This window comes from Setaria italica, chromosome IX (genome assembly GCF_000263155.2).
Source record: "Setaria italica strain Yugu1 chromosome IX, Setaria_italica_v2.0, whole genome shotgun sequence".
In the NCBI taxonomy this organism is placed as follows: domain Eukaryota; kingdom Viridiplantae; phylum Streptophyta; class Magnoliopsida; order Poales; family Poaceae; genus Setaria; species Setaria italica.
In genome coordinates, this window is record NC_028458.1 from 205,930 (window position 1) to 229,924 (window position 23,995).

At 47.7% G+C, this 23,995-nt stretch overlaps 5 protein-coding genes across 5 annotated transcripts; 4 read left to right on the top strand and 1 right to left on the bottom strand.

The window, feature by feature from the left end:
* The first annotated feature begins 888 nt into the window (after window positions 1-888).
* LOC101754053 (GDSL esterase/lipase EXL3) lies at window positions 889-4,371 on the top strand. Its single transcript, XM_004980907.4, has 3 exons — window positions 889-1,255; window positions 3,251-3,381; window positions 3,505-4,371. Exons 1-3 carry the CDS (start codon window positions 994-996, stop codon window positions 4,189-4,191), a joined length of 1,080 nt encoding a protein of 359 aa, XP_004980964.1. The 5' UTR covers window positions 889-993; the 3' UTR covers window positions 4,192-4,371.
* Window positions 4,372-9,408: 5,037 nt separating this feature from the next.
* On the top strand, window positions 9,409-11,295 carry LOC101755247 (protein DETOXIFICATION 56). The gene has a single exon (XM_004980910.4). It carries the CDS (start codon window positions 9,542-9,544, stop codon window positions 11,180-11,182), a length of 1,641 nt encoding a protein of 546 aa, XP_004980967.1. The 5' UTR covers window positions 9,409-9,541; the 3' UTR covers window positions 11,183-11,295.
* Window positions 11,296-12,989: 1,694 nt separating this feature from the next.
* Window positions 12,990-15,186, top strand: LOC101754846. The gene is made up of 7 exons (XM_004980909.3): window positions 12,990-13,173; window positions 13,284-13,340; window positions 13,693-13,818; window positions 14,188-14,263; window positions 14,399-14,491; window positions 14,582-14,695; window positions 14,792-15,186. The coding sequence occupies exons 1-7, from the start codon at window positions 13,043-13,045 to the stop codon at window positions 14,843-14,845; spliced, it is 651 nt and encodes a 216-aa protein (XP_004980966.1). The 5' UTR covers window positions 12,990-13,042; the 3' UTR covers window positions 14,846-15,186.
* Window positions 15,187-15,353: 167 nt separating this feature from the next.
* Window positions 15,354-18,150, top strand: LOC101754447. Its single transcript, XM_004980908.3, has one exon. The coding sequence runs from the start codon at window positions 16,560-16,562 to the stop codon at window positions 17,997-17,999; it is 1,440 nt and encodes a 479-aa protein (XP_004980965.1). The 5' UTR covers window positions 15,354-16,559; the 3' UTR covers window positions 18,000-18,150.
* Window positions 18,151-19,104: 954 nt separating this feature from the next.
* LOC101756056 (transducin beta-like protein 2) lies at window positions 19,105-23,923 on the bottom strand. Its single transcript, XM_012842858.3, has 10 exons — window positions 23,456-23,923; window positions 23,149-23,254; window positions 22,949-23,009; window positions 22,571-22,866; window positions 22,040-22,179; window positions 21,681-21,755; window positions 21,483-21,573; window positions 20,661-20,864; window positions 19,960-20,004; window positions 19,105-19,664 (listed from the first exon to the last, which is right to left on the bottom strand). Exons 1-10 carry the CDS (start codon window positions 23,915-23,917, stop codon window positions 19,579-19,581), a joined length of 1,566 nt encoding a protein of 521 aa, XP_012698312.1. The 5' UTR covers window positions 23,918-23,923; the 3' UTR covers window positions 19,105-19,578.
* Window positions 23,924-23,995: the final 72 nt, after the last annotated feature.

The following is a 23,995-nucleotide window of genomic DNA, read 5'->3' on the forward strand; positions in this document are numbered from 1 at the left end:
TTACTGTTTCCTCTTTTGCTTGCTTGCTTGCTTGCTTTGTGGAATAAATGAACAGTTGCTAACTAATTAAAAGGAAAGGCATGACTACCCAAACTCCATTATAGGTACTCCATTTCCATTAGCAGGAGAGAGGAATTGAATTGAAGGAGCAGAGTAGTAACATGATATGATGTTGATGCAGTGCCCGCCATGCATGTGTATACCCTAGCTCTAGCCAGCTCATCAATTGATTAAAACTAATCACTAACTGTAGTCTGTGTCTGTCTGTGTAATCATCATCAATGCGTAACCCAACGCTGCGGGCATTACTTGGTGCACTGCTTCAGTTAAGTTAATAAGGGAGCTAGCTATTATATGTACTGTAGCTTAGTATAGTTCCAGTGCATCATGCATATACAGTTACACGTAATAATAATATAATAAATCAAACCATCCAGTTGGCTACCTGCATCCGTTACGTACGTGTCAGCATCTCAATGGGCTCTTTTCCTTGTTTCTTCGATCTAAAAGAATGGATTGCTAGAGAGCAGTATGATAATTATTAATCAAGTGCTGGAGATGAGCCAAAGCGGCCGGCCGGATTAATTGTGGCAGCTAGCTTGCAAGCTCAAGAGCGCAACCGTACGTACAGCGCGACCTGTCACTCGGACCTCGCAACAGTGCACACCAACACCTACCAATTCAATGTTCAATTTCAACCATCATCATACCACTAACCTGCTCGATCATCTTCTTCATCGATCGATCGATCTAATTAATTGACACATCACACATGCATGCATGCATGCTGCAGAGAGAGAGAGAGAGAGAGAGAGAGAGAGAGAGAGAGAGAGAGAGAGAGAGAGAGAGAGAGAGATCCGTCGTCGTCAGTACTACCATAGTAGCTATATATATACTATACTAGTAGCAGCTAGCTACCTAGCATCCCTGTGCAAGTGCAAGCGGAGAGCAAGCAGCTAGTAGCAGAGATCGATCGACGACAGCCGGCCGGCCATGGCGCCGCCGCCGCCGCTCCTGCTGCTGCTGCTTGCAGTTGCGGCGAGCTCGTCGGCCTGCCATGGGTACCAGTACGACCCTTCTCGTGGCCCGCTGGTGACGGCGGTGATCGTGTTCGGCGACTCCATCGTCGACCCCGGCAACAACAACGGCCTGCTCACGCTCATCAAGGCCAACCATCCGCCCTACGGCAAGGACTTCTTCAACCACGAGGCCACCGGACGCTACTCCAACGGCCTCATACCCACAGACCTCATCGGTATCCTCATACCTTGTTGCTTGCTTGCTTCACGTATAGTAACACCATGCATCATATTAATTCATATTCGTATTCAGAACCCCATTATATTATATTTTGCAACATATATGTGCATGTGTTAGTTCACGGGTCGATCGATTAAATGCATGCATATCTCATATGCACATGTATGCTGTTGCTTGCACCGCCAGCAGATCTAGCTAGCACTTGTCACGCATGCACCAGATCGATATGATAAAGCCGTTTTAATTTGGAGCAAACGAATCCTTAAATTAATTGGTAATTTAATCACTCACAAAAATGAAATAAGTAGCATGGACATGCATCTCGCGTGCATGCCAACTTAACAAATGAAGTAGCAGCTAGCGGTGGTGCCGTGCGTCTAGCTTATACACGTTTTCTCCATCACTTAAGTTGTTGCGTACTACTATGCTAGCGGTGGTGCCGGGACAACATGCATGCATGCATGTAACAGACTATCTGTTATACATGCTCATCAGCCTTACGTATGTGAGTGTGATGGTCAGTCTGTCAGTTGTGAAAAAAAGTAAGGTCCATCTATCCATGGGAACTGCTGCTGCAGACGTACATATATAGTATACAACTTGTTCATGTATGGGAACTGTACGGTACCGCATTAATAAAATAGCTACACTGCAGTAAGCAAACGACTAATAACTGCAGAATGCATGCAGAGAGTTGAGTAGTATATGTGCCGTACCTAGCTTGCTTGCTTACCGACCTGGGCCGGCCGGTGCACTACTAGCTGCCACGTACTGGTCTGTACAGCTAGCATATATAATAAAACGAAACCTAAAAATACTCAAAAGTAATTGAAAAGGTGGCCAATCTCTAGCTAGCTACTTCTTGTTCATCAGCGAGGAGGTTATTAGGTTGTAGCTAGGAACCATTAATTATATTGGCATGCCACACCTGCCTGCAGATACTAGATATTGAGAGAAAGCGAGAACACGTACGTACTCCATCGTCTTACTGTATTAATTAGTAGCATGCATGCGCTAGCTGGTGGTAGTGGTATCACGAGGGTACGTATATCACTTCCTCATCTACTACTTACTCGATCATCCAATATAATATAATTAGAGAGAGAGAGAAACAACCGAACCGAAACTCATCACTAATGTACGTAGTACGTATAGATACTACGTATGTACGTCGTAGCAGGGCAGCAGGAAATTAAGGCAGCAGCTGCTAATTAATAAGAGCAGCAGCCGGCAGTGCAATGCAAGAGGGGGAGTCGATCGATCTCCATGTGTAGACGGATGGGTCGGACCACAAGTAGAAGGAATCCAAGAGAAGAGGCAATTAAGCTGGCTGCTGGTTGCGTGCCGCCTGTCTGGCAAATACTGTGCCCTTTTGATTGTATTTCCTGCACGAATTGAACGTCGTCGTCCTGCCAGTTGTTGGTGCACCAACAACTCCGCTCTTGTTATTTATTTACCATGTCCAAACTAGTCTCTGCGCTGTGCATCAAGTAATGTGTGCACAGCAGTATGTACGTGCTCAATTAAGTAACCCGTATACTCCGATCCATCATAAACACCCATCAACGACTGCACATTCTAGCTATGTCGTACTGGCTCCCTCCGTCCCGAATGAAACAGAGGAAGCAGTAAAAGGTAGAACAGCTTATATTTAAGTAAGGTACAACAATAAAGACGGTTGGAACGGCTTACTTACACTCGGATAGGGACACGTATAGGAAAACGATGTGCTAGCTACCGCAAAAGCCATGTGTGTCAATTTCTTTTTTATGGTTTTCTCAATTAATATATCATCCATTCATGCAACATATATATATATATATATATATATATATATATATATATATATATATATATATATATATATATATATATATACCAGCTAAATAATATTACGTTCCATAAATTCACTAGTTTCTTTTTCAAAAATTAAAGAAATAGTTCAACAATATCATACCGCAAAAAGTTACATGATTGTCGATGATTTCAGCGCAGGGGCTTGGAGTGAAGCAGCTGCTGCCGGGCTACCTGGGCGTGGATCTGAGCCCTGAGGATCTCCTCACCGGCGTCAGCTTCGCGTCGGGAGCCACGGGATTCGACCCGCTCACGCCCGTCGTCGTGGTACGCAACGCATGTACAGTAGTAGCGTATATGTATTTATATCTGATTACATATACATATATGTATATATGCATATATATATATATATAATAATAATAAATTGGATCCTGCAATGCAATGCAGAGCGTGATCTCGCTGGAGCAGCAACTTGCCTACTTCGACGAGTACCGTGAGAAGCTGGTGGCGATCGCCGGCGAGGAGGAGACGGAGAAGATCATCGGCGGCGCGCTGTTCGTCGTGTGCGCGGGCACCGACGACGTGGCCAACACCTACTTCACGACGCCGTTCCGGAGCGTGGAGTACGACATCCCCAGCTACGTGGAGCTGCTGGTCGCCGGCGCGGAGTCCTTCCTCCGGAACGTCAGCGCCAGGGGCGCCGCCAAGATCGGCTTCGTGGGGATGCCGCCGGTGGGTTGCGTGCCGTCGCAGAGGACCCTCGGCGGCGGGCTGCGGCGGGAGTGCGAGCCCCGGCGCAACGAGGCGGCGCAGCTCTACAACGCCAGGATCCAGGAGATGATCGCCGGCCTCAACGCCGAGCCGGGCTTCCCGACGCTGGTCGTCTACCTGGACATCTACCGCATCCTGGACGATCTCATGGAGCGCGGCGAGAAGTACGGCTTCACGGAGACCACCCGGGGTTGCTGCGGCACCGGCACCATCGAGGTCACCGGCCTCTGCGACTCCCGCTTCGTCTCCGTCTGCGACGACGTCTCCAACCACGTCTTCTTCGACAGCTACCACCCCACCGAGCGAGCCTACAGGATCATCGTCAACGACATCTTCGACAACTACATCCAAGTCCTCACTTGATGATCGAATCTGCTGCTGAGAATTACTATTCCTATTATTCCTATATATACATATTGAACTGTATTAATTCATCAGGCCTCTAGCTTGCCTATGTCAAAACACAGACTACAGTGTTGTTAATCAATCGACGATGCATCATTATATTCATTCATTAGGTTGGCGCTGCTACGTTGTCCACCACCAAATGACTGAATGAGTAGCGACTAGCGATCGAGTGCCAAATAAAATGATACTATTGATATTATATTGGGCCGAAAGTATTAAAGCCCATTCTGATATGCAGCAGTATTCCTTTTCCTTTTATAAATGAGAGAGAGAGAATTATGTTGAACAACTCCAGCAGACATATATATAAGTTGTGCTCCAACAAAAGAATAGCAAGCAACACTGCCTTCATCTTCTTAAAACCAGGTGTTCAAATTGTACCCCCACTGCTCCACAGAAACCCATCACCGCCGGCTCCAAACCCCCCCTTCACTACCAGTTTCAGATCCATCATCTGCAATTCGGCAGCGATGGGGTACTGGCGGTGATGGTTATTTTGAAACTGGCGTTGGATCCAGCTGGCCACACCCCGCCGGAGTCCCTCGTGCTGCCAACCCCCTCGTGACGCCGCGACGCCCACTGCCGGTCGTCGTGGACCAAAGAGGGAGGGAGGGAGGCGCACATGGACTACCGCCGGAGATCCACGCGTGCCTGCCGCCCCTGCACTGGAAATCCACTCGCGCCGCCGCGACGCCCATTGTTGGTCGCCAGAGAACCACGCGCGCCCGCCGCCCCTGCCGCCATAGATCCACACCTTTCGTCGTAGCTCCAGCGCGCCACCACATCCCATCGTAGCCCCTGCCGCCATGAGCTGTGACGGGCACGCGGAGGGGGGAGGAGAGAGGTGGCAAGATCTTGAGGAGATGGAGAAAGGAGGAGGGAGCTGAGGAGGAGGGGAGGTGACTGGTGAAGAGAGGGAGGGGAAGGGGCGGTGGCCGCAGGAGGGAGGGAGCCACAGAGGAGAGGGCGGTGGAGAAGGAGAGGTGGATGGGGAAGTGAAGTGAGGGAGGGAAGGGGATGGGGGCAGACACAAGGGAGAAAGAAGTTAACTGTCGGCTGGTATTTGGAGCCGGTTTTGAAAGTTTTCACCGCCAGATCATTATTGGAACTGGCAGTAATACCCCTTTCATCGACGGTTCTAACGTCCACAGGTCCTGGATGCTGCAGTGATACCCTATCACCGTCGGTACACCAAAAACCGGCGGTGATAGGGTGTCTGGGATGGTAAAATTTGTAGTAGTGTCCCTTAATAAGCTAGCTAACTAAAATCAGCAGCTAGAACTAGAGCTTGATTGAAGATACTACATACCAAATTGAACTGCATCAACTGACACCTCCTCCACTCGTTTATGCTCTGCACTAGGAATATATATATAATAAAATAGATGCTTCAATAAGAGTTGAAACACTACCTTTCTTCTTAAAGAAAGTTGTACTCCTCCAGCTAATTAAGATGAGCAAGCATTGGGGCGGCTCAGAAGAGGCTGAGAAGTGGGAAAGCTATTGCTCAACTCGAACAGAAATTCAACCAATCGGTTACCTCGCTTGTGGTGCTTTCTGACTTTGAGAAGAAACTGCTGGAATTCAGTAAAGATACAAATCTGACAGCAGCACAACTTCAAGGGGAGGATGACATCCAAACGCTCCCTGTGCCTGTCAAATGAAAATATGAGTATGGTAAAGAGCTCGTGTTTCCGTGGTTGGTGAAATATCACCCAACGAAGATGTACAAGCTGCACCAATGGTACATGGAGGCTACAGCAAATGGTTTGATCGTGATGGAAGTTCGGGTTGGTGATGAACATTACTTCCGTGGTGATGACATCATAATGGTGGAACTGTCGGAACTGTATATGCTATTCAATCAAGACGGACTAGACAAGTCACTGATAAGTTGCTGGGTACTGTAAGTCTTTAGTATATTCCTCTAACTTCAAATCCCCGCTCTAGTCAATTTGCGATATCTTAACTCCTATTTGATTTTGTATCGTGCAGGATGGAGATGCAATATTATCACGGGATGGGATACCATGACGTAGGCTTCATGGACCCCTCAATTATACACTAGAATACTCTAATGGATAAGCCAGATGAGACTACGAAGAATATATTTAAATTCCTCAACAAGCATTGGGACAAGAAGTGCATATTACTACCGTGGAACTTCGAGTGATCGTTTTTTCTATCTCTTTCTTTTCCAAACTAGCACTTAAACATAATACTAACTAGCTTCACTTTGGATGTACATATACCATTGGGTACTCATTGTTATTGTGCCCTATTGGAGCATTGTGTATGTCTTCAACTCTTTGAGGAAACCAAAAGCAAAATACGCTGACATCATGGACGCTGTGAACAAAGCCTGGGCTCGATTCCATCAAACTCACAAGGGTGACTTCAAGGAGCACTTCAAGGAGCACCTTGATTGGAAAACAGATTTCCTGATATGTGTTGAATTTTCACATCTCGTGACACTTCCTTTAACACAACAAATATTACATAACTTTTTTTTTCCACATATACAGTTTTTGAGACAGCCGAATGGTACTAATTTATGCGGATACTACGTTTGTGACTGCATCCACGCCTTGATCGGTCCGGCCGGCCATATCAGCAAAACACCAATTAACCGTACGTATATTCTTCAACAATAAATTAGATCATGTGTATATTGTTCAAAAATCAATCCATGTGTATATACTTAGAAAAATTAGATTAAGTATTTTGATTCATATACTTATACTTGAAAAAACCAATCCATGTGTATATACTTAGAAAAATTAGATTAAGTATTTCAATTCATATGATTATACTTCGAAAACCATTCCATGTGTATATACTTAGAGAAATTAGATCAAGTATTTCAGTTCATATGCTTATACTTCGAAAACCATTCCATGTGTATATACTCAGAAAAATTCAATTAAGTATTTCAATCCATTTGCTTGTACTTCAAAAAACCAATCCAAGTGTATATACTTAGAAAAATTAGAGTAAGTATCTCAATTCATATGATTATACTTCGAAAACCATTCCATATGTATATACTTAGAGAAATTAGATTAAGTATTTCAATTCATATGCTTGTACTTCGAAAACCATTCCATATGTATATACTTAGAAAAATTAGATAAAGTATTTCAATTCATATACTTATACTTAAAAAAACCAATCCTTGTGGATATACTTAGAAAAATTAGATTAAGTAGTTCAATTCATATGCTTATACTTGAAAAAACCAATACATGTGTATATACTTAGAAAAATTAGATTAAGTATTTCAATTCATATGATTATATTTCAAAAACCATTCCATGTGTATATACTTAGAGAAATTAGATTAAGTATTTCTAATTCATTTGCCAATGACACAGATGATGACCAGGAAAGGAAAGACTCGGCGATACCGAAGTTTTTAGGGCAATATAAGAACAATTAAGTGGATTTCTCCTGGAGGAGGTCACAAATCTTGCGGGGGAGTTTCATAATGACGGATCTCAGCTAGTGCACAAACTGGACCATCAGAATAGTAAATACGATATGTGTATGCACAATATGTATGTGTGTATATATATATATAATATTATCTCAAATGTTATATTAAAGATAAATAGAACTTTACATATATTAGCGTATTAGAACTAGTATACGTAAAGGAAACAAATACGAAATACGATTATAGAATAAAGGAACATAAAATAAGAAAAGAAAGGAAAAAATATTAGTACCAAGGATACCAACCGGTACTAATGAGGTCGCTGCCCCGCGCGGTGTGGGAAGCCCTTTAGTACCGTTTATTTGAACCGGTACTAAAGGGCCCCTCTCTAGTATCTATCGAATTGCCAGTACCGGTTGCGCAACCGGTACTAGAGAGGGGTTATCAATCAGTGCTCCAGGCGATTTTTGCGGTAGTGCACGCAACAACGTAAGTAGTGAAGAAGAGCATATTCGATCCGATCGGATATTCTGAAACCGTAGTGCTCAATGTGTGTATACGTCAACAAACCATGTAGGGACAACTGATCGATCTCTGCTAGCTACTGCTTTAGATACCCTGATTGCTATAGCTTTTGGAGTGCTGTTGATGTTGGATGCCACGACAGATAGATTGATGGATAGATTAGGACTCTCTCTCCCTTTTCTCCCCGGCCCCTTAATAAAGTTGCCAGCTTATTCATCCACTTGTACTTGTAATGATCATATATACAATGCATCACTAGCTAGTGCGCCAACGTTTACAGCCTTATGCAAAAGCCCGATGCACGTATCGATCATCAGGGGAGACATGGCACATGACAGTTTCAGTACTGACGTCGTACGTGCTTTTATTTGTGATGTTGCGATGGGTCGAGGAAGCCTCTTTCTTCCCTGATTTGGTTGGGATCATGCATGTGATCGAGTGCAGATGTGTATGGATTGTGAAGGCCAACACCAAACAAACTAGCTACCGCGCTTTGGATCGGAGTGAGTCGGCTTCTTGGTTGGCGATCGATCCACCATGGAAACAGAAAGGGAAAGGAAAGAAAGCTGGATATCAATCATATACTATACTGCTGGTAGTGATTGAAAGCGCCTAATGATTAAGCAGCATAAATAAATTTAATTTGCCAACAACAACATAAATATAATCATGTGAATCTGATGCTCTGAATCTGCAAAGAAACCTGGTACGTACGTACGTACGTGCATGCATGCATGCACATACATACATACATACATACATACACACACACACATACATACATACATGTGCAGCGAGTATTCGTTCGTTACCCCACTAATTAACTAGCTAGTATCATGTAGCTAGCTAGTACATTCCAAAGCTAAGCTGCTCATTATATTCTCTTATGATCGATGGAATGGTACGTAGTAGCATGCACATATAACTCCTTTTGGGACTGGTAGTACCGCACTGATCATCACTAGGATTGGATTGGATTGGATTGGATTCCATTGTGCAACTCAGATTTAATCTCCAACTAACTAATAAGATATGTAACTGGTGTTGTATGGTGTGGTGCCATCCAGGTCAGACGAGACAGGCACGTACCAAAGTTAGAAGCTTTTCCTTTCCATTGTGGCAAACCGTCACAAAAGCATGCACTCTTCTTGGATTGAAGCACAAACAAGCAAGCATGCAAGCACAGTGGTGTACTACGCATATACCAGTACTAGACCAAAGCAAAGCCAAAAAAAAAAGAAAGAAAAGAAAAGAAAACAAAGGTGGTGCAAACAAACCAAGTGTTGCTGTGTCTTATTCGAGGAACGTGGCAGGCCAGGGTGGTGCTGAACGTTACCATACCTGATGGCTGCATGCATCAGGCCGGCCGTTACACACAGCTCCCTGCACTGCACTCCACACCGCCCATATAACGAACTCTGCCCACACGCATCGCTCGCATTTCATTTCCTCCCCAAATCGATCCATCGATCGATTGCCATGACGCCGCCGCCGCCACCACCAGCAGAGCCTGAGGCTCCTCCGCCGCCGCCACACCACAAGCACAAGCACAAGCACAAGCAGGAGCAGGAGCGGTGGCTCGCCGAGTTGCGCGCCCAGCGCGGCATCGCCCTTCCTCTGGTCGGCATGAACCTCACGTGGTTCGCCAAGCTCGCCGTCACCACCGCATTCCTGGGCCGCCTCGGCGAGATGGAGCTCGCCGCCGGCACGCTGGGCTACAGCTTCGCCAACGTCACGGGCTTCGCCGTCCTCAGCGGCCTCTGCGGCGCCATGGAGCCCATCTGCGGCCAGGCGCACGGCGCCAGGAACGTCGGCCTCCTGCGCCGGACGCTGCTCATGGCCACGGTCATGCTCCTCGCCGCCTCCGTCCCCATCGCGCTCCTCTGGCTGCGCGTCGACGCCGTCCTCCTGCGCTTCGGCCAGCAGCCCGACATCGCCGCCACGGCCAGGACCTACGTCCTCTGCCTCCTCCCGGACCTCGCCGTCACCTCCTTCCTCAACCCGCTCAAGGCCTACCTCAGCTCCCAGGAGGTGACGCTCCCCCCGCTCTTCGCCGCCGCCCTCGGCCTCGCCCTCCACATCCCCCTCACCCTCTGCCTCTCCAGAACGATGGGCATCCGGGGCGTCGCCGCCGCAGTCTGCCTCAGCGACCTCGCCGTCGCCGCCATGATCGCCGCCTACGTTCTCGCCCACGAGCTCCAAGCAGGCCGCCGTAGGAGCACCACCACCACCACCTGCAGCAGCACGCTGACCTGGCTTGGGCTGCTCCGGCTGGCGCTCCCCTGCTGCCTCAACACATGCCTCGAGTGGTGGTCCTACGAGATCCTCGTGCTCCTCACGGGCCGCCTCCCCGACGCGCGCCGCATGGTCGCCGTCATCGCCGTCACCCTCAACTTCGACTACCTACTCTTCGCCGGCATGCTCTCGCTCTCCGTCAGCGCCTCCGTGCGCGTCTCCAACGAGCTGGGCGCCGGGGACGCGACCCTCGCGCGCCGCGCCGCCAGGGTCTCCATTGCCGGCGGCGCGATCGCCGGCGTGGCGGGCGGGCTTGTCATGCTGGCGGCGCGGCGTCCCTGGGCGCGCATGTACACCCGCAGCCCGGAGGTCCGCGACGGCGTGGCGAGGGCCATGAAGGTGATGGCGCTCCTGGAGGTGGTCAACTTCCCGCTGAACGTGTGCGGCGGCATCGTGCGGGCTACGGCGCGACCGCTGCTCGGCATGTACGCCGTCGTCGCCGGCTTCTACCTCGTCGCGCTGCCGGTGGGCGTCGCGCTGGGCTTCAAGGCCCGCCTCGGCCTCGAGGGGCTCCTGGCGGGCTTCCTCGTCGGCGCCGCGGCGAGCCTGGCGGTGCTGGTGACGGTGATCGTGTGCATGGACTGGGTGGCCGAGGCGGACAAGGCACAGAAGCGGGCCGGCGCCGACGATCAGGATACTCAGGAGGACAACAGCAAGGACTGCAACTGCAATGCCGTCACCACCCCATGATGTTGCTTCACATGTTTCGTCTAGTAGTTAGTTTATAATTATATATAGGGGGGAAAACAATATAATGATGCATTAATTCAGCGTAGCACATTATTCTCTCTTTTATGCGATAATTTGCAGGCTGCTGTTTTGCACACGATGCAACGGTTCCCTTACGATTCACGTCACATCAACACAAAAATAATCTACTTCCACAAAGATATCCTCGATGTTGATATGAATCCTCTATGGTCGACAGACAATATTATGTCTAGACAGGGCCGAGCACAGGGGAGTGCGGCCTGTGCCATGGCACATGACCTCCAAATTTTAGGAGCCCACCAGACTGGCCGTCCTCCATCGTGATCCATCCACAGGCTTATCCATCCATCATTCAGCGGTTCAGCCCATCCGTCAGCACTCAGCAGCAGGCTTTTGATCCTTCAGGCTTCAACGGTTCAGCCCGGTACACGGCAGCGCCGTAGCGGGATCGAGGCGTCACCGGCTCACCGCGTCAGGCATGCTCACGCACCCTTGAGGCTTCAGCCCTTGACGTGGCACAGGGATCGAGGCGATGAGCGGACGAGGCGTCACCGCAACACTGCGTCAAGGCGACAGGGCGTCAGGCGCAGCCCCGGCCAATTGCGCCGACTTGCTTTTCGGTTTTCGCCAGCCGATTGCGCAGCCCCGACGGCATTGAGGCGCTGTTGCAGGGTGAGAGGGAACCGATCTGGCAATTTGGAAGACTAGAACGTGCCGGATTTAATACTTTGTAAATTGTGATCGATCGTCGATTGAGTCTCCAGGTATAGTGATTAAGTCCAGTTAATTTTTAATATTTAATCAATTTTGATGGGTGATGACTAATATAATCAGGCCTCATTTTAGAGTTTGGCACAGGGCCTCGATTTTTGCCGGCTCAGCCCTGTGTCTAGATGATGCACAGCAAAAATTATAGGGAAAAGCTATATCCTACGCGAGTGTTTTTTCTCCGCTCAGCACTTGATTTTTTGTTCTACTGCCGCTTTCCAATCCAGAGGTCACCGGAATTTCTTCTCCAGCGAGGTTAGTGGTGGGGATTAGGGTGGTTCGGGGTCGGGGTTGGGATTGTTGGAGTTTGCAGGGCCTAGAGAGAAGGCCAAGGGTGGTAGGCTAGCCCAGCGGAGGTGGCGGGCGCGGGGGCGGTGGCACCATCGGCCTGGGCGGTGGAGGAGGCCAGTTGGGCCAGGTAGGGGCGAGGGCGATGACGCCAGCGACGGCAGGGGTGGAAGGGGCAGAAGGTAGCTATCGCAGGAGGATTAGGGTCTTGCCGGAGCTCCGCGCAGGGTGGCGGTGGGACAGGGTACATGTGGAAGAGGAACTCGCTGGAGGACTCGCGAAATACTTAGGTGCCGGGCAGACACTCACAAACTATATCTAAATCTAGAAAATTTAAAACGACTACTAATTTGGGACAGAGGCGGTAGAAACTAAATTCCACGACAAAAACTCGATCCAAAGTGTTTGATGAAACATAAAGGAAAACCCGAGAAATAAATGAAAAATATAAATGAGCACACTGACAGAATCAGAGTGTGCAACTATAAATGTTGTATATATCAGCCTGATCGATTATGCTTGAGGAATGGTGTTGATACGATTATTTGCCGTACACTAAACACGCAACATGTGCCCTCAATGGTAAGCACAATGCATAAGACAGACACATTACGATTGATGTTGTTGGATCAGGATGGAGTGGTAGCCCAACTATGCCGACCGGGCCGACCCGGGTGAAATTAGCTTAATTGGGCCCAGGTTGCTCCACGCGATTCTTCTTCTTCCTCGCCTCGCCCTCGCAGTCTTTCCTCCACACCACACCGTTGCCCCCCAGCAGAGCAGATGGCCGCGCACGTGGTGTCCTGCTGCCTCCTGGTCCCCTCCTCTGGCGCCAAGGCCGCCGCGGCCTCCTCTTCCTCGCCGCCTAACTTGAAGGCGACCAAGAGCAGGGAGCACACAAGAATCGGCCGAAGGTATCCGATCCCAATCCCATCCCAAATTCCCAATCTTGGGCGCATTCTGTCAATTCGTCGTGACTAACTGTTCCCTATTGCCTTGCTTGCTTGCTTTCCCCGGACGGAAGAGACTTTGTGCTCAGGAGCAGTGAGCTCGCCACGCTCGCCGCCATCTTCCACTTCAGGTAAAGCTAACCTGTCTTGCTGCCCCTACCTTGTTTCTTTTCCTTCCTTCAACACCCGTCTTGCCAGCTCAATTGTTTGCACCTGTGCTGACCACCTTACCAATTCATAAATTTGTTTTGATTCCATTCGATTATGTTCCTGAAACCTTACTCGCATGACATCTGGATGCAGTTAAACTGTACTGTTCTGTCCCTCTTTCACAGAACATAACTCACTCTGCCTTCATGTCTGGCTTAATTGATCATCAAAGCAACACCACTAACTAGAGGAATGCAATGCAATTGATGAAATGTTGATTTGCTCTGCTGTGACAATTGCATGTGTTTCCCTTCACAAATCCCATGGCTCCAGTGGCACCAAACCAAGCTACCTTGGCGTTCAGAAGAATCCTCCATCCCTTGCTTTGTGCCCTGCAACCAACAACTGCGTATCAACATCAGAGGAAATAAGTGATTCAAATCACTATGCCCCTCCATGGTAAGCTGTTATTATCGTAAGTTTCTCAGAGTGTACTGCTGCTTCACTCTGTTATTATGCATTAAAAGCTGATGACGAGTGTAGAAATATGCTACAACTCACTCCATATGTCCAACCTCTGATTGCATCAACTCCTTGTTTCTGTCAATGTAACAACCAAGCAACTATTTTTAACTGTTTTCTTGCAAAAGGACGACTCTAGTCTCAGATCTTCATATAGTTTTTGCTGCACTACACCTAATAATATATTTACATTGCTCTCACCAAGTGCCCCTGCAAAACAAAAAAAAAGGAATCTCATAATGGACTGGCAACAAATGCCAGAGATGCACTCGCATTGTGGAGTAGATGAACATGATTTTTGTTCAGGAACTATAATCCCAAGGATGGCCACAGGGGTAAACCCATAAGCAAAGAAGAGGCCATGAAAGAGCTCATTGAAGTGGTAAGTGCAGTCCTGATGGCACAAAAATTCCGAAACAAAGTGATGTTTTTTTTTCCACTGCTGCCTGGGAATTTGATACTTTATGCAGCATCTTGTATGTGGTTGGAAATTTAGAGCTGTTGTGATGATTGTAAGGTCACGAAAACAAAGCCGGACAACTTCACTCCTCGCATCGTGGACAAAACAGACGATTATGTTCGTGTTGAATATGAGAGTCCAATATTTGGGGTAGCGTCTTGTTTCCCCTTGTATGCTAATCTAAATTCTTATATGTGCTCAAAATTCTTTACTCTTTTTTTTCATTGCTTCATGCTGCAGTTTGTAGATGATGTGGAGTTCTGGTTCCCTCCTGGCAACAAACCAATCGTCCAGTATCGATCAGCGTCTCGATCAGGATTCGTCGACTTCGATGCCAATAAGAAGAGAGTAAAGGTGAGGGTGCTGCTACCAATGATTTTGGTGTGGTTTAGCTTTGTGGGTCAAAATGAACTGCTAGTTGATGAGATGATCATCCCTGTTGCACGCCAGGAGCTGAGATTGGCGTTGGAAAAGAAGGGCTGGGCTTCAGAAAGCAGCTTCTGAAGGATGGAAGTGGCACTGTCTGCTGCAGGCTGGGGTTGATTATTGGTGTGGCACTCATGCTGATCTTATCACCAAAAACAGAAGCCATGCATGATAATGCCGCATTTGTCACATGTGCCTGGCTCTGGCTCTGGATCAGTAGGGTACTAGGTAATGATCTCATGCCCTCTGTGTGTGTGTGTTTTTCTTTGCCTTTAACATGCCACTTGACATGAGATGAATAAGCTGAGGAGGGGTATGCGATGCAAACTGTAAGCAAGGGAATAAGGTTCTGATGCAAACACATTACATATTGCCGGTACGGTAGTGAGGGCTTATTAAATACGAGATGAGACGATGTACGTACGAGGTTTGCTTGGCACGTACGGGTTGGTGGCTGGAATGCATCAGTAGTATACCATCCATGCATACCACAATGGAACATGCTTTGGACCCTGTCACTGGCCTGCTGCTTGCTGCTCTTCTTCTTTGGCGTGCCGGGGGTGTACTGTACTGTGTGTTTACAGCTAGTGAACTCAACTGTGGATTGAGATGCATGGGTGACCGTCTCCATCCATTGCTAGTGTGATGATCGCGTTGCCTTGCATTGCAGCCCGTTAATGCGGCGGTCATCATGATGATCGATGGTGGCCGCCGCACTAGCTACCTAGTCATCACACTAACTATATGCGTATGATAAAAGGCTTTCAAGCAAGAAAAGAAAAGGAAAGAAAGAAAGAAAGAAGCGGTTGGGTGGGTGGGTCAAAGGCTACTATGTCTATTCTATGTATATGTATATGGTTGACGAAAAAGAGATGGATCGGATCGGATCTCCTTATAGCTTGTGATCGATGCTACATATATTCGATACCATATGTATGGCTAAGCGATCGACTTGTATTTAGTATATTTGTTCGTTTCATTATGATGAAATTTCTCAATTGTAGTACTTACCAGCTGGATGGTTGACTTTCCATGCATGGATAGATCGTGGCTGAAGCAAGATCTGGGATGGATTCAGGTGTTCTCCATCTCCATCCATGTGTGGTGTCCTTTCCTTTTGGATGGATGGATGGATGCGTCGACAAAGAAAGAAAGTTTACCACCACCCGGCCCACCAAGATGCAGATACCACCAGCTAACCTCACCTCACTAGATTCTTTTTAAAAAAAAAAAACATGTATTAGAGAACCGTCTAGTGATGCAAATAAATCCCTTTGGGGTATAATCTTATGGAACATATATAAATCATCTCTTAATTTAAATTGGCCAGGATCGAGTTGGTTCCTCATTAGCAACCAACGCTCGCTTTTAAGAAAAAAGATTGCCCTTGTCTTGGTTGGTCCCATTGCTCCACTCTCTCTAGCTACTCTACCACTCTTACATGATATAGTTATCCCGTAGCGGGCCATAAAGAAATAGTTATTAAACTAAACAAATGAAGTGAAATCAAGTCCAGCGATTAAACGCCTTCCATTCTTCTTGTCTGTCTTGACGTACACCTCCTGCTGCCTCCTCAGTCAGACCACTTGTGTGTTGTGTACAGGCACTATAAAATCATTGCAACCAGTTGCCCCTTGCTTTCTTCTTCTTCTTCTTCTTTCCGGCAGAGGCAGACTGCCAGTCGTCTTGCTACTGGCTGCTTCTTGCTTCCATTGACATCGATCATACTCGTAGCACCTACAGAGGCTGCTTAATAATTAGAATATATTATATAGAGATCCGGCCGGTCGACATGCCCATGGCTCTCGAGTCATGGCTCACCAAGGTCCGCTCGGCCATGTCCTCCGCCAAGTCTTCAGGGGCGCCTCCGGGCCCTGGCCCCAGGAACAAGAGCACCGTCGGCATCCTCGCCTTCGAGGTCGCCAGCCTCATGTCCAGGCTCCTCCACATCTGGCGCGCCGTCGGTGACGCCGCCGTCGCGCGCCTCCGCCACGAGATCATCAACCTCGACGGCGTCCGCAAGCTCGTCTCCGACGACGACGACTACCTCCTCGGCCTCGCCTGCGCCGAGCTCGTCGACGCGCTCAGGGCCGCTTCCGACTCCGTCGCCGCGCTCGCCGCCCGCTGCGCGGACCCCGCCCTCCGTGACTTCAGGGACGCCTTCCTGGAGTTGGCCGACACCGGCCGCGACCGGCACCGGTGGGCGGCGCCCACCTGGAAGGAGATGGAGGCGAGGGCGCACAAGATGGACAAGCAGGTGGCCAGCACCACCGCGCTCCGCCGGGCCATGGAGGAGCTAGCAGAGGCCGAGCACGGCCTCCGGAAGCTCCTCCAGCTCCAGTGCGGCGGTGGCGGCAACGGAAAAGGTCTGTCGGCGAGCAAGATCTCGGTGGCGGCGGAGCAGCAGCAGCTGGTGTTCTCCAAGAAGCAGGAGGTGAAGCACCTGAAGCAGACGTCGCTCTGGGGCTGCACCTTCGACACCGTCGTGGCGTCGCTGGCGAGGGCGGCGTTCAGCACCCTCGCGCGCATCAAGCTCGTCTTCGGCGCCGCCGGGCAGCAAGAGCGCCATCCGCCGCTGTACCGCAGCCTGACGCTCTCCTCGGCGGTCCACCCGTCCGTCGACGCGCCGCCGCCGCTGTCGCGCAAGTCCATGTCAATGGAGGAAATGCTGTTCGTCGACCTGGAGGCGCCGAAACGGGGCGGTGGATTCTTGGAGGACAGCTCGGCGGCGCTGACGCCGCCGCCGGGGACGCTGGGCGCTGCCGCGCTGGCGCCGCGTTACGCTGGGCTGGTGATCTCGATCGAGCGGATGGTGAGGTCGCCGCGGCTGGTTGGCCCCGAGGAGCGGGACGAGCTGTACGGCATGCTGACGGCGAGCGTGCGCGCGCAGCTCCGGGCGCGGCTGCGCGGCGCGGTTGCGGCGGCGGACCCGGGGCTGGCCGTGCAGTGGCGTGCGGCGCTGGTGGGGATCCTGGCGTGGCTGTCGCCGATGGCGCACGCGACGATGCGGTGGCAGGCGGAGCGGAGCTTCGAGCGGCGGAACGCGGCGGCGACGGCGGACGTGCTGGTGGTGCAGACGCTGCAGATGGCGGAGCGCGACAAGGTGGACGCGGCGGTGGTGGAGCTGCTGGTGGGGCTCAACTACGTCTGGCGGTTCGACAAGGAGATGAGCTTCTTCGCGGTGCACCGGCAGCAGCTCACGCCGGCGGCGGAAATGGCAATGCAACAGTAAGACACGACGATCGTGTTTGCTGTTTGGATTTTCTTTCTTTCTTGGTTTCGTTCTTTCTTTTTGGCTACTAATTAAACTCTCTCAGGTTTGCTGTACAAATTATTATTAAATTAAAGAAAGAAAGAAAGAAAGATTATGGGTGGATGATGAATTGTCTCTCTCAAATATAATGATGGATGTTGGTTGGGGATGGGATCATCGGAGTGGTGGTAGCGGAACCGAAAGCTAGCCAAGCTCCATGATCGAGCATGATGACAGCACGCAGCTTGTGCTCTTGCTCTCAAAGTAACCCTTGACTTGTAGCAATGGCAGCTGCAACTCTCAAAGGAAGAGAGGCTGGTAGCGAGCCGACAAGGAAGCACAGTGCTGATCTGATGACGCATAGAGATTAGAGAATTGTTGGGGCACATGGGATGGGAGCAGGGTTGGTTGAGGAGGATTCCATGGCCACATGCTGCGTGAAGCTGCTACGACTGAGACTTTGCTCTGCTCCATCTCTGCATCTGTCATCGATGCATAGCCCATTGTTTTCTTCAGTACTGACTACTGAGAGCAGCTGGTGTGCATGTTGTCGTTCTTTCAACTACTATGAATCTGCGATGCACTTGCCATTTTATCATCTCATTCATGCATCGAGACTTTGCTTGTTTCGGAATCTTTTTTTTTTGGAGCAAATTGTTTGAGAATCTTATGCAGTTTGTTTCCCTTTTAACGCCATGACCCTCTTATCTTACTGAAAAGCGCATCATCATCCAGGTAGCACGCACATATAATAACTATGTAATTAAGAGAAAAGGCTCACCTCTTTATTAAAACATGCACGAGATATGGATATAGTAAGCAGGGGAATGAAAAAAAACTTTATGGAAAGATAAAGAAAAACGAGGTAGCCACTTTAATGATATAGTATCATGATAAGGGAGCAGCTAGACATGTACTCCATAGCATTACACATATACTGATCGATCACTAGCTAGCAATCTCTTGGATAATTATTAACATTCTCCTTTTCTAGAAAGAACAACATGTACCATATAGATATAACTGTATGCGTACTGCTCCAGATGATGGTGATGATAGAAAATAAAATAAACAAAAGCTAGCATTGCAAACAGAATTTGATCGCTCTCATGGTTGATTGGTCTCCGAGCTGAGGGACCCTTGACTCGGAAGCACTTAACAGACCATATTGTTTGTTTTACAAAAGATTTGCACCTTCAATTCGATCTCAGAGTATTTTTCTTCATAATATAACCATATTGGCATTCAAGGCACATGTCGGTCCATTCCCAGTAAAAAGAAAAAAAGAAAATTGCAGACAGCATTTAGTTTATTTCAAAAACCTGGCACAATCGATAGTGAAAACTACTGCCTCTCTGGGACGTGCGCACTCTCCATGCTACACACTCCAATCAGCCACAGGCCTCAGTACTCTCAAGCTCAAGGAGCAAAACTATTCTTCAGTACAAATCAAGGCCTTCCCTTGTTTTCAGATTATTTTTGTTTCCTTTCTTTCCGTGCCTTTGGTTAGGAAATGCTGTGTCGCATAGAGGATGACCATCATTCAGTCCTCCATCACTCATGTTGAACCAGCCTCTGGAGCTAACCAAAGTTTCACCTTCTTGTCCACACCAGCACTCCCCAAAATAAACGCAGGCACGCCACCTGAAGACATCAACAGTAATGTGATATAAGATCATAAAAACGCATGTTTCCTCTTATGAATGGTATTTTTCAAGTTAGAATCCTTCCAACTAAAGGCTGCATGACGTAAGAGTTTGTTTATCAGACAACTGCAATGCGCACTACCATGGCCATGATTTTTACACATCCAGTACAACATACAGCAATCTACATATAAACCTAACAAGTTTACAAATGGTCAGGTTAAAAATAAATAGAAGCAACTCCTTTGTAATTCCTACGCAAGGATTGTAAGGGATTACAGACATCTCCTTACCATTGAGAATTGTTCGCGGAGCCCAAGCAATGCCAGTTATATCACCTGAACACATGTCAAAAAAGAATGTCATTCCAAGCTACCATATGGCAGGTGCAGTCTATTGCACAGTATACTAGCACTACACAACCATATCAATTAGAAAAATTCTACAGCGCAGCATGTCTAGACATGTAACCTGCAAGGTTGGTTGCATTCTTCTTGTTTTGTAGCCATCTTTTACAGGACTGCAACTAGGCTGCAGGACCAGACGATAGGAAAATATGTAGGCTTTGGCAGTTTAACCCATATAGTAGGATGAGTTGGAAACAGTCACAATTAGTACCCCACCAATACGTGCCTTTGCCAGAAGGATGTATCACTACACAAAAGTAAAAGGTCCCACCATCCCATGCATTATCTGAACTAATTCAGGTCTTTCAAGTACCTAAGACTTAACATCTGTCTCAAGAGTGCTGTCCTTCTCCTACCTGCCACACCAGTGATAATTTATTTACTGCAAAAAAATGGCCTAAACTCGACCAAGCAAGCACCTCTAAAATACTTAGTAGAACGAGCAATAAACCACAGAGTAACATTAGTTAAAAAGACTAATCTTATCCACACTGCCCACACAGATTTGGAGGCATCATTACTTATTTACTTCCAAGAGAAATGAAGATGGTTCGCCCTAGCAGACAGTGAGATCTGAGATTACAAACCTTCATGAGCTTTCTCAGCTGTATCCAAAACTGCACCAGTTTCCACACACAACCATTGCAACGTCGATCCGCTTGTTACAGCCAAAATTTTACCATCAGGAGAGATGCTCATGTGGTCATATTGGCAAACTGAACCTTTTGAGTCATGCAGTGGAATTGATAGCACTCTTAAGGTTTTTGGATCCTCATCAAGGTGATACCTTACTAAAAATGTAAGAAATGTTAGCATCAGAAAACAAGAAAGAAGTAGCAAAGCATTACGCTTGAAAAAATTACTAGATGGCCATGTCTAGAACAGTGACATCAGCCAAATATATGTTGTCGTCAGGGATGACTATAAACTGGAAATTTGTATCTGACTAGCATCTGACTATAAACAAAAGTATCGACGGTCACATCTAACTAGCAAGGAATAACAAGGAAACAATTGAAAAGTAGCCTGAATTTTAGAAAAAACTAATAAAACCAGGGAAATGATAACTTTGGCCACTAGTATACTAGCCTATATATTTAATGTTTCCATTGGGATGTTTGACTAATGGCTAAGTGAAGCACTGAAGGTTTCTAAAAGGAAAGATCTTCCAAGGTCCAAACTTTGTGAAGAAAAGCATAATGAAAGCCATAGATTTATTATGATCCTTCATTCATTCCATGCATATAGAGAATTCACCATGATGAAGAGTGGACACAGGATATATAAAAAAGACATAAAAAATGGTGGCATGGTGACTTCCAGAAAAGAAGCCAAGTTATTATGCTATGAACTGAAATAACATATGACTTCAAGGCCGTAGGGGTCGGATGTAAGAAGATATAGCATACCATTAATGTTCCATACTCGAATGGAACCATCTTTGGATGCAGTGATAATTTGCTCAGAATTTGGGGCAAAGCACAAGCTAGTAACAGCGCTCTGAATTAAAAAAAATCATTCAGTTTCTCATAAGATTCAGTCCATGCAAATGGAACTCTTGAGAAAAAAAAAAGAGGGTTGCACTGGAGGGCGTTATTAGTTCATACCTTGTGACCCATGAGTTGCATGACTTTATTAACCTCTTTCACTGAACTGTCCTTTGAGTAAACTATCTCCCACACCTACAGAATAAGTAAATATCACCATAACTGAGGGAATAAATTGGCAAAATGGAAACAGTGTCCGCAGCACAAAATTTATCTGATTTGCCTTGCAACAAACTCCACAACTAATATCGCAAGAATGCCACGAACAGACTTTCAAAGGAGAGCAATACCGGTGCATTGAGAACTCAAATAAAGCAGAAAGTTCAACTAAAGAGAATATCCATCTTAGGACTTCAATCCTTAAAAAGTTCGTTACAAAAAGATAAAGGAAGAATAAGAAGAATAGAGACAGAACTAACCTTGACATCAGCAGTAAAAGCTGCAGCGGCTATGAAGCGGCCATTTGGGGATATGTCAGCCATATTATTTTTTAGCTGATTGGTGTCAACAGTACCCAACTCCTTTCCACTCTTCCCATGCCAAACTTTGATATCGGTTGCTGCAAATTAGTCTAGGGTAAGTAACCTTAACAGGAAATAACAAACCTTGCATGCCTAACAAAAAGAGACAAGAAACCTTACGATATTGAGATGGATCCAACAGATGTTATAAGCCACTTTTTGTGGAATGCTCGCATTTAAAAATAAGAGCCGCTCAACCAAGTGGATAGCACACATATGTGACAAATGAAGAAATGTATGTTTGGTCAAACTTATTGTATGTTCACTAAATTTATAAATAAGAATTTAAACATGAACCCATTGACATAGTGATTGCTTATGTTGGCAGACCATTCTAAATCCAATTACGGAAAAAGACTTCCAGATGCACAATCATAAAATCTACTGCATTAACTACCAAACATTCTAAAGAGCAACAAAAGGCGGCACCTTCTGAGCACGAAATAATTATAGTGCTCCCATCTCCGGGCCCATGAGTTGCACGGGCTGCTGCAAGGTTGAGCACTGATTCCTTTCCATGAATCTTTTGGTGACTCCACTTGATCTCGGGTGGAGACAGCTTGCCCTGCTGCTTGTTTTGGGCCGTTGGAGGAGCACTGACATCCGCATACATATAGAGAGATGAGCCCAGAAGAGCCTGTGCTGCCACAACAACAGATGAAGAGCCCTCTGAGAAAGCAACACCAGTAGGATGTGCTCCAGCAGGCAAGTTTATCCTCAGAATCCTGCAAGCATGCCCATAAATTTGTGACACTGAATACTTACGATAAAAGGAAATTGCTTCTGTAGAATATAGTAATATCTTACTTGAAGCTCTTGCTTGAGGTATCATCGATCCTGAATACCCTTACAGCTCCATCCGCACACACTGCAACAAGAAGCACCAGAGATATAAGTATTCACCTTTTGGTGCAACAGACGCACTTGACTGCGAAATTATAAAACTGTGATGCCATATGGTGGAAAGGCAGCACAGGAAACAAGAATAGGGCCGTGAATGATCTCACCGGTGGCTAGGTTGGCACCATCGTTGGAGAAGTGAAGTGCAGTGACTGAGTCAGTGTGCCCCCTCAAGGTGTTGACATCAAGATGGTGGTGCTTCTTGGCAGCATCCTAGAGAGCATATTAAGATCAACGAAATGTTGGTGTTCATATCCATGGCAGTAGGAATGATTTGGATGAACACACGTGGAGAATATTGTACATCTGAACAGGACTGCATCTGAATGCTGAATTTTGGATCGTGGGTATGGAACCTAATACTATATATAACGTGCTGAGAGAGGAGAGGGATGGGGAGGAGAAGGAGATGACCTTATCGGCGGCGTTGTGATGCGGGCGGGCATGGCCCTTCTTGTGGTGTGCCTGGTTGGAGGGGCGGACGTGCTTCGGCTGGTCGGGGGCGGCGGCGGTGGCGGAGGGAGGGATGTGGGCGATGGCGGCGCGCTTGCGGCGGAGGTAGCCGGCGAGGAAGACGAGGGCGATGGCGCCACCAAGGACCGCGGAGATGAGGGGCGCCGTAAGCAAGGACACAAGTGACGCCGCCATCTCTGGCGCGGTGTGTCGCCGGCGGGCGGTGGCGGATCGGGAAGCCTTTGCTTTTGCTTTGCTTCTCTTCTCTCTGTCTCTCTCTCTCGTCTCCCACTGATAAGCTGAAGGGAACAAGGCTTCCACGAGGCCAGTGGCGGTGTCTTGTTGCTTGCTGTGTGGCCTTGCAGGATAGGAGGCCCGATTGGCCTTTCTGTATGCCTTGTTTGCTAAAAGCCAGCCCATCATAGCTCGTCCGGATATGCTATGCCAAACCGTTCCATCAACTAAATTTCAGGATTTCAGACCACCAAATTCATACGTACA

What these genes read in the sequence shown, in the direction of transcription:
- LOC101755247 (XM_004980910.4), top strand. Translation starts at nt 9,542, where the DNA reads ATGGCTGCATGCATCAGGCCGGCCGTTACACACAGCTCCCTGCACTGC.
- LOC101754053 (XM_004980907.4), top strand. Translation starts at nt 994, where the DNA reads ATGGCGCCGCCGCCGCCGCTCCTGCTGCTGCTGCTTGCAGTTGCGGCG. An exon ending in CATACCCACAGACCTCATCG is followed by an intron (nt 1,256 to 3,250) that starts GTATCCTCATAC and finishes CGATGATTTCAG; the next exon opens with CGCAGGGGCTTGGAGTGAAG. An exon ending in CGCTCACGCCCGTCGTCGTG is followed by an intron (nt 3,382 to 3,504) that starts GTACGCAACGCA and finishes AATGCAATGCAG; the next exon opens with AGCGTGATCTCGCTGGAGCA.
- LOC101754846 (XM_004980909.3), top strand. Translation starts at nt 13,043, where the DNA reads ATGGCCGCGCACGTGGTGTCCTGCTGCCTCCTGGTCCCCTCCTCTGGC. An exon ending in GCCGCCATCTTCCACTTCAG is followed by an intron (nt 13,341 to 13,692) that starts GTAAAGCTAACC and finishes CCATGGCTCCAG; the next exon opens with TGGCACCAAACCAAGCTACC. An exon ending in AATCACTATGCCCCTCCATG is followed by an intron (nt 13,819 to 14,187) that starts GTAAGCTGTTAT and finishes ATTTTTGTTCAG; the next exon opens with GAACTATAATCCCAAGGATG.
- LOC101754447 (XM_004980908.3), top strand. Translation starts at nt 16,560, where the DNA reads ATGCCCATGGCTCTCGAGTCATGGCTCACCAAGGTCCGCTCGGCCATG.
- LOC101756056 (XM_012842858.3), bottom strand. Translation starts at nt 23,917, where the DNA reads ATGATGGGCTGGCTTTTAGCAAACAAGGCATACAGAAAGGCCAATCGG. An exon ending in ATCACAACGCCGCCGATAAG is followed by an intron (nt 23,255 to 23,455) that starts GTCATCTCCTTC and finishes TATGCTCTCTAG; the next exon opens with GATGCTGCCAAGAAGCACCA. An exon ending in AGCTGAGAAAGCTCATGAAG is followed by an intron (nt 20,005 to 20,660) that starts GTTTGTAATCTC and finishes ACATGTGTTCAG; the next exon opens with GTGATATAACTGGCATTGCT.